We start from the raw sequence: 13894 nt of genomic DNA on the forward strand, positions 1-13894 counted from the left end.
GCTGCGTACTCTCTCTTGGAGTAGTGCCTGACATTAAAATAGTCTGTGTTTAAAAAAAAAATGTTACTGTGGCACCTGGGTGGCTCAGTCGGTTAAGCATCCGACTCTTGGTTTCAGCTCAGGTCATGATCTTATGGTCATGGGATCGAGCCCCGTGTGGGGCAGGCTCTGTGCTCAGTGTGGAGTCTGCTCCAGATTCTCTCTCTCCCTTTCCCTCTGCCCCTCCTCCTCTTGCACATGCACGCTCTCTTTTCCTCAAATAAAATCTTAAAAAAAAATGTTACCTTTAAAACTAAAGTCCTCTTCCATCATTAATTCTTAAACAACATTCTACCCTGTTAACCAATACATCACGTAGATTTTTAAACTGAAGGATACTTCATCTGCTCTCAAAAGCACAGAGATTCAGGTAGTAAAGAAATTAAGAAAAAAATGTCATTTATTCATTCATTCATTCTTTTCCCTGTCTCTCCTTCCCTTCTTCCCTTCCTCCATTTTTTGGGGAGAGGATGGAATGTAGCAGTCATGATACCCAGTTATTTAGACATTTCTATTATGAATTAGGGAGAAATTAGAATAAAATGGGAGCAACTGATCTGCATATGTAAGAAAAATTATCTATGGGATTTAGTTCCCCAAATAGTCCCAAGGAACTTATTGAGTGTTCAAGCTGGAAGGGGTATTAGAATTCCAAAGTTCTCATTTTTATATCTAAAAAGTTATAGCCCAGTGGAAGTTAAGAATGATTTGCCCAAGACTAGGCAATTTGTGACAGATTGGGCTTGGAGCCCAAAGCTATTTCCTTTCTACCATACCAAATACGTAAGGTTTAAATGTGGAATTGTAGAGTTGAACAACTTCTTTCAAAATAAGGTTAAAAAAATGAGAGGGCCTATGACATGTTTAAAGAAAAAAGGCAAGACTACCTAAAAGGATGAGATTTGTACTTACTATAGCTTATACTTACTTAGTCATAGACTATAGTATTATCAAGAAATATACATGTGAAATATATCTTCACAGAGATGCTAGTAATACCAGTGTGAGTACGAGCCATAGAGATAACATTGCTCAAGCCCCTCATTCTACAGATGAGGAAATACCAAAGATATTAAATAATTTTGTCTGGTACATGAGCTCGGATCAGAGCTTACATCTTTGGGCTCTTGTTGACAGCATCCTGATTTTTAGAAAGTTTTAGGGGTTTGAAAAACATGAGCTACATCTCATAATCCAAAGGCTTTATGCATTTTTATTTAAGGCCATGTTTAGTTGTTTTCACTAAGTTGACTAAACAAGCTCTTTTTAATCACAGAGGGGACTTTTAAAGTACATAGAGAGTGGGTTTCAAGCTAGAGGCAGTTAAGGCAAAGAAAATGGGCTTTGTAGTTAATACATGGAACTAGATCCCAGTTCCAATCACTTTATGTACTCCAAGCTTCTGTTTCTTTGGCTGTAAGATGGGGGGAAATAATGCCCATGTGTAGGGTGTCTCTGAGGATTTGAAAATAAGTGTAATATAGGTTAGAATGTAGCTACTGCCTGCTGCATAGTATGTGCATATATAAGCTAGACTTGTAGATAATCACTAGCCCATAGGATGAAAAAAAAATAAAGCATTTTGGTAATAGTAGAGAACTTTTAAATTGTACTTGTGAATATTCTGTTCAGTGTAGACCCCTGGAGAAAAAGTGAGCTGTCACTGGGGGTTAAATGTTTTCTTTTTTATGCTGGTATATGATAGACATCTGTTTTTCACTGGCAAATGCCACCTGTTTCCAACACCTTCTCTTGTCTGCCCTTCCTTCCCTTAGATGACTTCTGTTAGCTACAGAGAAAAAAGTGGAAGGGATATGGGTGTAACATATTGCCTGCTATCCATACTGGGTAATAGGAGGGTGAGTCAAAATTACATCTCCTTGGACACTGGTTTCATAATCCTTTGATGGGGATTTAGACTGCAAATATATAATCAAATCATGAGAAAGAATCGAAACTTCAGCAAAACGTACTAGAAACACTTCGTTTGTTTTATTTGTGACAGCCTAGATTTCTGGATGTGTCAGCTCAACCTTGGATCCTGTTCAATAATGTTTAGTTACTGAACTATCAAAATATGCTTAATGAAATGTGACTTTAAGATAGCATAGATCTTGAGAGCCACATCCTATCAGTGTCTCTGATCATCAATATGGCATGATCAGGCTGTACTTCCTACTCATTAGATTCTCAAGTAATACGTTAGATTTAAACAAAACCTAAATGTAACATAAGTTATATTTTAAAGCCAATGTGAAATAAGAGGTTCATGGTTTTCAAAGAATACTCTCACCATTGCTAGCTTCAGCCACATGGGGCCAAGGTATTGTAAATCACTACAATTGTCTATTATATGTGCGTCCCTAAAGGGATATGCAAGGTATTCTCTGGCCTGAACCTTGTCTGGCAGGACTGGTGGCAGAATTATTTATTTTGCATGTCTCCTCTGTGAGAACTTCAAGAAGTTCCAGTAGGTAAGTCCACACATGTAATTAATTTCCTTGAAAATGAAATGATTTGTGGTTAGAGTTCTATCAATAAATGGCATGGGATATAAAATCTAAAACTGTGGATTTGAATTCAAAGATCATAGTATAGAGATAACCTGTATACTATCATATCTCTAAAACAAACAGTACTCTGAAAATTTGTAGTTAAGGAAGATAGTCCATAAATTAAAACTGCTTGTCAAAAAAGTTATCTATTGTCAATGTAAAGTGTAACCTCTTTTAAATCTTAGGTGTTTCTAAATTAAAGTTAAAGCTTTAGGAAGCCAAATGATCTTCTAGTGTGAGGGTAAAAGTTTCTATTTTCCTCTATTGTGGTAATATATAAGTTCCAGTATTTTCAATTCTGACTTAATGAATGTCAATAAACTCTGAAAAGATGGAGTAGTAAGAGTCCCCAATGTTTTTTGGTCTTTACTCCCTCCCTACAATCTTCTTTGCACATCAGGAAGATGTCACATGTTCTCACTCAGATAAGAATACTGAAAGAGACAAGCCAACTTTTTCTCACTCTGAAGTCTTTGAAATCTTCTAGTAAGCTCAGTTTCTCAGGCACAGACTCCAGATGGTCCAAGGCCACTCGGGTACTCTGAAAAAGAAAACATAAGGAAACCAAACATTATAAAAAATTGATCAATACTCTCAGAATCCAAGTACTAAAAATCACTTGTACCATGGTTAGAAGCAGTTCAAGCAATAGATTTAGAGAGTCAAATAAGAACAGATATAATCGTATTTCTGAGATAAATACATCTTTTTAAGTCAGGAGAATTATTTCCTTTCACAGAGTATATGAGATGCATTTGCAAAACTGACTCAGATATAAAAACTCTTCCTGGATAATTACTTTCAACTGATATGCTATGAAACTTTCTATAGAGCATTTCATACAATATGAATTTATAAAAACCTGCTTCAGCGAACATCAGAAATAAAGCACAAAATAATATTGAGAAACAGATGAATTTGCAGTTACCTCACTATGGAGCATATTAGAGATCCTCACATGTTGCCATTATACAGAAGAAAAAAGTTCTCCACAATTATTTTAGTTAAAAAAGAAGAGGTTCTCATAAAACTTGGGAGAAACATCTGAAATTAAGTATTTGCAACAGGGACACAAAATCCCATTGATTATAAATCAAAAACTTAGTTTTTAATTAGCTGGCCACTGATTGACACCCACCAATACAAACATTAAGAGGGAATTATCTAAACATTATTTTAAAGGCAATATGAACTAAGAAGTGGTAGAATGACCTTGAGAGCAGAGACTGTATCATGGGCATCTCTGCATTCTTAGTCCTGTCACAGGACCAGCACATCTCTGTATTCTTAGTCAACAGATATTAAATTTAAGATGAATTGCAATTATTCAATGAAATAAACCACAAATCCCGTGGCTGGTGCACGGGAAGAAAGTGAAGTGCCTTGTGAGAACCTGGACCTAAGTTTGCACAGTGTTGTTGAGAAGGGAGTGGCTGCCCAGTATTCCATGTGCTGCTTCTCCTACATCTCCCATGTGAGTGGTTCCAAACAACACACTATATAAGTGCAAGTGACATGTCTCACTTATGAGCTGGTCAGTTAAGAGCTGATGTGCTCCTGCTTCCATCCCAGCCCCTGCCATGAGGACCTTGGAGGCCACATGCTTCAGATGGCAGAGCTCCGAGAGAGCTACTGACCATATTGGACTTCATGTGAGTGAGACATCAACTTCTACTGTGTTAAGCCATGAGATTTCAGGGTTTGCTAGTTATTTCATAACACAAATGCCTTAATTATTAAAAATAGTGCCTGAGAAGGACATAAATTGTAGGTTAATCAGGTGGTCAATTGGTTCTTTTTTTGGTGGGAGGAGGCTCCAAAATATGAGTATATGAGGATTTTTTTCCTCAGAGGGAGTTCAGTCTTTCTGGAACCAGAAAGGGTTAGGAACTGGTGTTACCATCATTTGGTATATCCACTTACACTTAATCTTCCTATTTTAAATCCTCTATCTCACCCTAGTGCTGTTGTCTGCCTTCACTTCCAATCTAGAGCTTCTCCAGAACATACACGTATGTCTCTGCAGGGTTTGTGTTGGGGTAGGGATGGAGACAGAGAGTTGAGGGTCTAACTCCTCCTTGCAGACATTTTCGATATACTCATTTCCACCCTCTCCTTCTATAGTATAGTAAATGGTACATCCGATTCAAAAGCCTCCCTAAAATTCTGCAGGGTGAATATTTGCTTTCCGTTGGTATCCCCTTGATAGGCGCTTGCATTTTACCTTCTCTGTTTTGAGTCATTTTACCATTTTTCTTTCAGTATTCTCCAACTTGGGAGTTATACATGTCTTCTAGTTGTCAGTGCATAATCAGTGTTTCTCTTTGTTCATATTCTTATTTTTCTAATGTGATTTTTGAGAGAGCAGAAACACCCTAAGTTTGCCATTTTGAAACTGGAAGTCATATGTGCTGTTTCTTCAAGTTCATAAAATCTTCCTTTTCCAGTTCCATTTAAAGGATTTAGTATTTTCTTCCTTTTGCTTAACATTTATATGCTTGTTAGGATTTTTTTTTTTTTTGCCCCATGTGCTCACTTAAATGCCCATGCATTCTAAATGGCTTCATTTAATTTTTTCATGTGTTGGGAAGATTCATCAGAATGACATGTTTCTTAATATAGGCCCCAACATGTAGGTTTAGGAGAGCAAGTAATTTTAGCCACCATATGTGCTATATGCTTTTTAATAGTAAAATTAATAGATTTCCTCAAGAATTATATTGGCCCTTTAACAATAAAATACAAATCCACACCATGGTGATTTTAAAACAAACTTTTTTTGCATCAGAAAAAAAATCTTCATAAACAATGATTCCAATAGATTTGTAGTTTGGAAACTTTATTTCCCTTTTGTTAATCCCGTAAATTTTCTCATTCAGAAGTGACCCTCTGAACTAGGGAGAAGTATGTTAAACTCATTTTGTTCTTAAAATAAGCACATGATTTCTTTCCCTACTGTAAAATTCAGCATGTTATGCAAATATTTTTGTTTAAAATTTTCAACCAACCAGGTGATTGCATGAAGAAATTTTTTTCTTGCATATTTTCACATACTAGTTTATTTTGACTATTTGATAGTTTTTGGATGCATATTCAAAATGGCTATATATTTTTTTTGAGTGAACCTTAAAAAACTCCTTGGCTCCTACTTTCTTAAGTAGTTATTTTTCTACTCTCCTCCCCTATCCCCTACATCTCCATTAATATCTTTAAACTTTTTCATCATCTATTTTAGTTGTGGCTTACTTTATATTCCTTTTATGTGTTGTTTCTAAGTATCTTCCTCAATATCTGAAATAGTTTCTGGTACACATGCCTTTCCCTACATCCTTACAGTCTTGTCAATCAGGTAACATCAAATGTATATCTAGATATAACAGAAAGGTCCACGGGACAGAGATGACACAGTTCTTGTTCTTTAGAAGCTTTTAAATTATGGGGGTGGGGAGGGGGAGAAATTTGCATATGCAATAGATGTAAGAATTATACAAAGAAAAAATTCACTGCATTTATTTTAAAAAAATTACATATACAGATGCTGAGATTTTTAAGGCATCTGCAACAATAAGATATGAAATAATGAAGACAATGAGTCCAGGCCTGCAGGCATCTCACATCTCATAATTTCAAGATTAAGTGATATTTGGGGCGGTATATTTATTTTCTGACTTGTCGTCTCTCTCTGCATGTGAGTGTGCTTAAAACCACCACTTCGGCATATAGGCTTAAGAGTACGCATATTCACGTTCAAACATTTTTTTTTTTCTTTTAATAACGTGAGATTGTCTGAGGTTCTATGATTAGAGTCTGGTCACATTACATGTCACCTCAAGTTCACTTTTCCCCAAAAGCTATCAGTGCTAGAAAAACAGAAACATTAGCAGATGAATAATCTAAATAAGGAACCTGTTGGTTTTTAGATGCCGTAAGGACCTATATAGCATGTTAGTTCCTAGGGCAAAATACCTCATGCAGAGTCAGGGAAACTTTTTAATTTTTAAGCGGTTAATTATTTCTGCCTTACACAGTCTAATGCTTTAAAAGGCAAGGACAAATCCCTACTACTAGAATTAAGGGAATAATTTCTCCAGTTTATTCAGTAATGGCACCAGCAAATGACAGGTGCTTAACCTGTCTTTAATTTTCTTAGGTCAATTTTCTAGAAGAACTAAATGAGACATTCACAAAAGGGTTTAAAGATGATTTCTCTTTTGAAAATATTTTAAGATACTAAATTTCATATCAAAATTGAAAACAAAGAAAAATTCACAATTAAGAATCCATTTAATAAAGGACCAATACTTTGTGTAGAATACTTGGTTTATCTCAGAGGCTTAAGGAGCTGAACTTCCCCTGAGCTAAGAGCAGTGGCAAAACAAATGATCAATTACTCCTAATTCTGTTTAGTAGCATGATGAAGGACTGAACCATAAAAATGTAACTCAATTTTGAATATACTTCTTAATCCTCACACCATCGTATGCTGCAGATACTATTGTTATTCCCATTATACAGATGAAGCAACTGAGAACCAAAGTGTAACTAACCTCATCAGTCATGCCACTGCATGGGCATCTGGGATACAAATCCAAGCACTTAGAATGCAGAAATGGCAGTGTTCTTAGTATAGAAATACTTTCATGGTAAATCCCCAGAAGCTGTAACATTGCTCGATGTAAATTCCTAATCCCTCTCTAGCTATCAACTTTTGGCATCTAGAACTTTGGAGATATGTCCCTGATGGGCTTATTTATGGAAGAGAAGTTTCAAGACACATGCAGGAAGAGGTTCATCTGGCCAGTGCTGAAGAGTCCGTGCTCAAGATCATGCATCCAAGCACATGCAAGCACAGGAGGGCTCAGGATTTTCTTTCTTTTGACTTGAGGAAGTTAGGTATGAGATTCAGTTTTATGATACTCACTAACACACCCTTTTCTTTTTTTGTAACATTTTGCAATAGTATAGCACACTATCTGGCCACAAGAGGTGCTTCAGTAAATGTTGGCTGTGAAGACAAAGGCAGAGTTACCACTCTCTGATTGACCCACCGGTTCTTGGCTTCTTTATTAAAAACTGAGAAGCGAAAGTTTGCAGTTTCATTTATTTTCTCTAGACTAAGGCAAGATCAAGTGGTAGAAACAACAGTGAAATTCAGAAATCGTGTCCATTCGGCTCTGTGGCATTTGCACCTACAGGCAGGTTTAGCCATCAATCTGTCCAAGAGTGCAAAGAATAAGCTGGCAATTTTACTATTCCCAAATCTTCAACACACACCAAACTGCCATGTAGTTGAGCAGTTTGTACTAGTCCAGGGTATATTTTTCCTTAGTTGTTCCTTTGTTTCAGACTACAGGGAAATTGAATAATGAATGTAGTATGACAACATAAATAGCAGCAATTAGGAACTAGAAAGGGGCTTTACTGCAGTTGTTAGTTTCCTGTCTCCTGTAGAGAAAGCTTAAAGAAACAGATTTAACCGTGGGTATACTTTGGTAAATATCCTTCTCTTTGTAAAAATGCACATGTGTTTATTTTCTTCGGAACATATAACAACTACCATTTTCTGAGAGTGCTATTGCAATCATACATTTTGAGGTTTAGATGATAAAAAAATTAAAGGAGATGCTATATTTTTATTTTAAAAATAAGTGTGTGCATTTTTGGCACTATACAGATGTTAAATAAACAAGGTTATGAAGCAGTTTATTTGGGTTCAAAAATGCAATTCTATTTCATTTGGAAAGAGATCCACTGCAAAACTTTCTTGACAAATGGCTGAAAGGTGGTAAGAAGACCTGAGTAAACAAATTTCAAGGGGAGGAAGGGTGAAATCATAAAAAGGATAGACTGCCTGTCTTTTTACTTGTGGGGACTCTACCCAGCACAGCTATATCAGCTTCATAGGGCCCTCTTTTCATCCAAACTGTATCGGGCACTCACTGAAACCAAACGGAACAGTCGCAGAGAATAGGCCGGCAAGTCATTCTGTGGATGTACATCCTTCAAAGGGCCTTAGTGCTTGGAGTTGTGTGGATTTCTCAGAATACCAGAAGAGTACTCTATTTTTAGATTGTGTACTTTAAGAGAGTTCTAAAAATCAGACACCCACTTAGATACAAGTGTTTATGTGTATCTTGGAGTAAGAGGGTAAATAAGGCTTGTTACATACAAACACCAGTTCACGTGGCAATATGACACCAGTGACTATATTTGAGCTAAAATCTAGAAGAATTTTTGTCAACAACAAATTCTATGTCTTCACATAACACCATTCTAGTCACAAGTAGTAGAAGAGCTCCTTTAAAAAGCACCCATCTATAAAATTTGAGAACAGGTGGCATATCTTCATTGAAAAACTTGAATAAAGAAGGCTTTCTAGATCTTTTCCAACTCTCATTCCCAATAATATTTTTTAAGTGCACTATATGAAACTTACAGAATTTGCTATTCCAGATTACTGCTTTGTTTTTAGACATGACCAAATTATAAGTCATAGTCAACCCATGATCTTATTTTAGATTAATTGGGGGAGTTTTTTGAATAATACGAAGAATGAGTTGAAGGGAAGACAGAAGGAATAAACAAACATATCTCTTCCCCTTGAGATTCTTTTTTTTTTTTTTTTTAAAGATTTTATTTATTTATTTGACAGAGAGAGAGACACAGCGAGAGAGGGAACACAAGCAGGGGGAGTGGGAGAGGGAGAAGCAGGCTTCCCACGGAGCAGGGAGCCCGATGCGGGGCTCGATCCCAGGACCTGGAATCATGACCTGAGCCGAAGGTAGATGCTTAACAACTGAGCCACCCAGGCGCCCCTCCCCTTGAGATTCTCGAGATTCCCTTTCCGTCTTTTTCTTGCCACTCCCTGATGTGAGGGAAGAATCACATATGAAGACAAGTGAAGACTAGTTTAATGTTCTCTGTATGCCCTTACCACTGGTCTACAGGCAGGAGGGTCTTGAGATCCACTATCTGATTTCTGTGACATCACTTTAGTTCTTAAAATTGAAAATAAAAATTATTCCCAAGGCAAAGAATTTTAAGAATATTTGCCTCCACGATGCGATTGCATGTTAACCAGGGGCAAACAGTATATGCAAAGACTTCCTGGAAGAGATGGAGTTTAGCCATTTCTGCTATGGTGGCAGGTAAAGAGACCATGCTTCTGATTTATTGGTCCCAGACACATGCTTCAGGCAGGCAGATGAACAGTGGTGAGGTGGAAGGCAGGCTGAACCGGAAATCGGCATACCTGATTTGTGGATATGCATAGTTCCAGTAATGTTATTTGTGTTCTGTAGTTTGGGGAATATCACTTTTCCAGGCCTTTCTAAGCTTCAGTCTTTTATTTGCAAAATGGGGATAAACAGTGATGGTCTTTATTATCTCATACCCACAGGGCAGCTGTTATTATTAAGTAAGAGAGTGAATCTGAAAGCGCAGTGAAAGTTGTCAAATACTTTCCAAGCAGCAGGTATTTTAAAAAGCTTGATTCTGTAACGTACTGTCAACTCTGGTAATTCTCAAATGCAGAAGAGGAGGTCAGTGACACTCTAAAATTACAGCTAATAAAAATTTGTCACAGAGTTTGATGCAGAAACAAGGCAAACTTAATTAAAACTATATCCAATATTTAGAAATACATTTGCTGTTCTATAGACATTATCCAAAAGACAAAAGTAATAGGAGTTTAATGGCACATAAATACTTTTATACATACTGTGCCCTCAGTGGAGAACGTTCCCTCCTGTTTCCTTATCTGGTTAAAACTTTTCCCCCCAACATTACGAGCACTTTCAAGCATATTGGAAATCTGAAAGAAATTTACAGAGATCACCCATATACTCACCATCTAGATTCTACTATTAACATTTCATTATATTTGTTTTATCACATATTAATCCATCTATCTATCCCTATGTGTATCCATGAACCCAACTTATTTTTTGGATGCCTTACAAAGTAAATTATATACATTAGTACACTTTCCCCTATAGACTTCAGCATGCATATCATTAGCTCCACTTGGATTTTTAATTTTTAAATGTAAAATTTATGTTCAATGAAATATACAAATCTTAAGTAAACTGGTTAAATTTTATTATCTTTTATCACTTCCTTAGGGAACGCTGCCCTGCCTTCACTGATCCCATCAAACAAGCTCTCCACTGTGCCCTGAGCCTTTCCTTTGCAACACTTACCAGAATATTTATTTGTGTGATTATCTGATTAATGGTCATGTTGATGCTGGGAAATAAGCATCACAAGGGTAGGACATACCTGTCTTCACTCGCCACCGTACCCCCAGCACTCCACCCCATACCTCCACAGAGGTGGTATTCAATAACTACTCCCTGAATGAATGAATGAATGAATGAACGGGTCTTATTCAGTGATGGAAAGGTTCTCATTCATTTATTCAATCTGCAAACATTTAGTGAATGCCTCCTCTATATCGGACACTGTTCTAGAGTTAGCTGAGGGAGCACACAACAAGATGAGGCCAAAGATGCCTCTGGGGCAAGATCTTAAGAGGGCCTTTTTGGCCACAGTAAAGTTTTTTATATTTAATTCTGAGTGAGATCAAAGGTCTTCAGAGGACTTTGAGCAGAGGAGGGATATGCTCTTATTTACAGCCCAAAGTAAACCCTCTGATGTTGTTTTCAGATCTCTAGTCCCTCACCCCCACGCAGGAGAACTCCTGGAGTCTGGGGAACTGAGAGAAGGCAAGACAGGCATCTCATTCCCAGGTTAGAGTCCTGCTGAGCAGCAGAAACTCTGAGACCCACCTCATGGGCACCATCTGGGTGGAGCTCCATGAAAAATATACTGAGAGAATATACCATATCCCTAGATAGTGACTGGTGCCATATCAAAAGCCCTTGATTTACCCAAAGACATACTTTCTGACTGTAAGCATCTGAAAATGTCCTAAATGTCCACCAAATGGTTTCTCTAATAACGTTAGATTATTTACATTAATCAGATAACATTTTTATTGTGGTAGTCTTCTGAGGTGAGGCAGCAAGATACAGTGGGAAAAAAATCACTGATTAGAAACCAGGAGATACAAGGTTCTATCTCAGCTTTGCCATAACCAGTTGCATGAACCGGGAAAATTATTTAACCCATGGGCTTCAGTTTCCCAATCAGGAAAATGGAAAAGTAGAATCTAAAAATCTCTAAGAGACCTTCTGGCTGTAGCTTTAATCACTGTGGCTTTAACTTCTTTTCCACAGTAAGTTGGGGGTCTGATTTTTAAGCTTAAGAGGTTGGAAAGAATGTGAAAAATGGTTTTATAAAGAGAAAGTAAAATAAGGAGAAAATCACATATGGGATTTTAAGAGTTAATACATACCCAAGAATACTTGTGGGGTGGAAAAACCTTCACTGCTTTATAGCAGAAAGCAAAGTTACTGATTACATAAGAAAAACAGGAAGAAAGACATTTTGATCTTCTTGGGTGTTTGCCCCATCAAAAAACTCCAGATATTTACCATTTTGTATTTTTAGAACAGATACTTCCAAAAGCAGGCAAAGAATTGCTTTTCATTTTTTTTTTCACTTTATAACTGCCCTTAAATATATATATATATATTTTCCCTTCATCTAAATACTGCTAATCAGGTTCCAGTTCTATTATCATGAATGTTACTCCATACTTCTGCTCCTGTCCCATCATGACTTTGCACACGAAGCCCTTCTGTCTGAATGTTCTCCACACACTGCTTAAATTAGCTCACGGATTCTCCTCCAAGACTTGGCTTGGTCGCTACCTTCTCTCACATGGCAGTTAAAAGTGTGGGCTCTTGAGCTGGTCGGCCTGACCTGAAATCCTGGTTTAGTCACCTGCTAGCTATGTGTCTCTAGGGAAGTTCCCGGATCCCTCTGCACTGGAACTCAGTATCCTCATTTATAAATAGGAATGATAATAATACCCACAGTGTAGAATTATTGTAAGGACCAAATATATTGGTGCATGTAAAGTATTTAGAGCAGAGAGGGACACTAGTAAGCACTCAGTAAGCACTAGCTATTGTTAAAACGGTAATCCTAGTTATTATTCTGTGAAAGGCTGCCCTAAAGTCTGGGTTAGGTGCCTATCCTCAGTGCTTCCTATGCACACGTCTCCTGTCCTGTGTCTGATCATTTCCTAACTGTGTGCTTACTTGTCCCTTTTAGTAGACAGCAAATGCCTTAATGGCAGGACTGTATTTTTCCCTATATTTCTAGTGCTAAGTACCTAGCATCACACACAATAGATTTTAGTTTTATGGGGGGAAAAAAAAACCTCTCCTCAACACAAAGATCAATAAAGGCACAATTAGAACTCAGAAATGTTGTGGAAAGAAAAATACACTACAGATTATTTTTTAAAGGTAGAACTGAAAAGGTAACTTTTTGAGGTAAAGAGAATGTTTCTAAACAGACTCAAAATTAAAGGAATAACAACAAAAAACAGAACTGGAAGAAAAATGAGGGACTGTAAAGTTGAGTTAAAAGGTGTAGACAAGAGTTAGAGACAGGAAGATGAGAAATAAGATCCTCTTGTGGACCTGCGAAGCTGGAGCAGGAAGCTTGGGATGGGGAGAGCACCCTCTTCCTGTGGACGAACTGGCAGGGGGCTAAGCCACACCAGGCTGTGATAGGGACACCCGACCCCGGGCAGATACTGAGAAATGCTAATCATTTCCCTGAATACTGCAAAGCCCTAGTCCCAAGGCCTCAAGACACGCTAATGCAGGCAATCACGGTTGTCTCTTCTGTATTTAACATGGAACAGAGGGTCCTGACGTGGAACACTGATAAGGAATGATAATTGTTCTGGTTGATGTAGGGTCCAGGCTAATTTACTTAAAAGCACCTTCGTGAGGTGAATATAATTAATCTTCTCTGTTTTCAAAATAAAGGGTTATTTTCTTTTTAAGAGATGTCCTGTGTTTTCAAAGAGAATGACAAAACAAATTAATCACTTTCTATTACTCCACACACAGCACTTGGATTTTGAAAGAGCATGTGAACAGTTAATCCCCTATATGGATGAGTTTCTGGTGACAGGCAGATCAGATCTAAATAGAAATCAGGCAAGGTATTTTATTTTTATCATTGTGGCTTTGAGACTTAATTCAAAAATAACCGAAATCAACCCTGCCTATACTTTTAAAGTTTGCTTTCATAATTAATCCTTTTTTCAACACTTAGAAACACTCTTTTGGATCTTGTATAAAGCATTCCCCTGGCCGACTGCTTCCAAAGCAGACAGAAGCAGAGACTATCTAGAATATTTTAAAACCATTGAA

General features: G+C 37.3%; 1 protein-coding gene across 1 annotated transcript in view; it reads right to left on the reverse strand.

Annotated features, from left to right (window-relative positions):
- CEP128 (centrosomal protein 128) overlaps positions 1 to 13894 on the reverse strand; it is a 419635-nt gene that overhangs the window by 42826 nt on the left and 362915 nt on the right. The window contains exon 22 of the mRNA XM_032405704.1: positions 3058 to 3135. Coding sequence (XP_032261595.1) covers positions 3058 to 3135 — 78 coding nt within the window. The remainder of the gene's footprint in view (positions 1 to 3057; positions 3136 to 13894) is intronic.

Source organism: Phoca vitulina, unplaced genomic scaffold (assembly GCF_004348235.1).
Source record: "Phoca vitulina isolate PV1807 unplaced genomic scaffold, GSC_HSeal_1.0 scaffold7, whole genome shotgun sequence".
NCBI classification, from domain to species: Eukaryota; Metazoa; Chordata; class Mammalia; order Carnivora; family Phocidae; genus Phoca; species Phoca vitulina.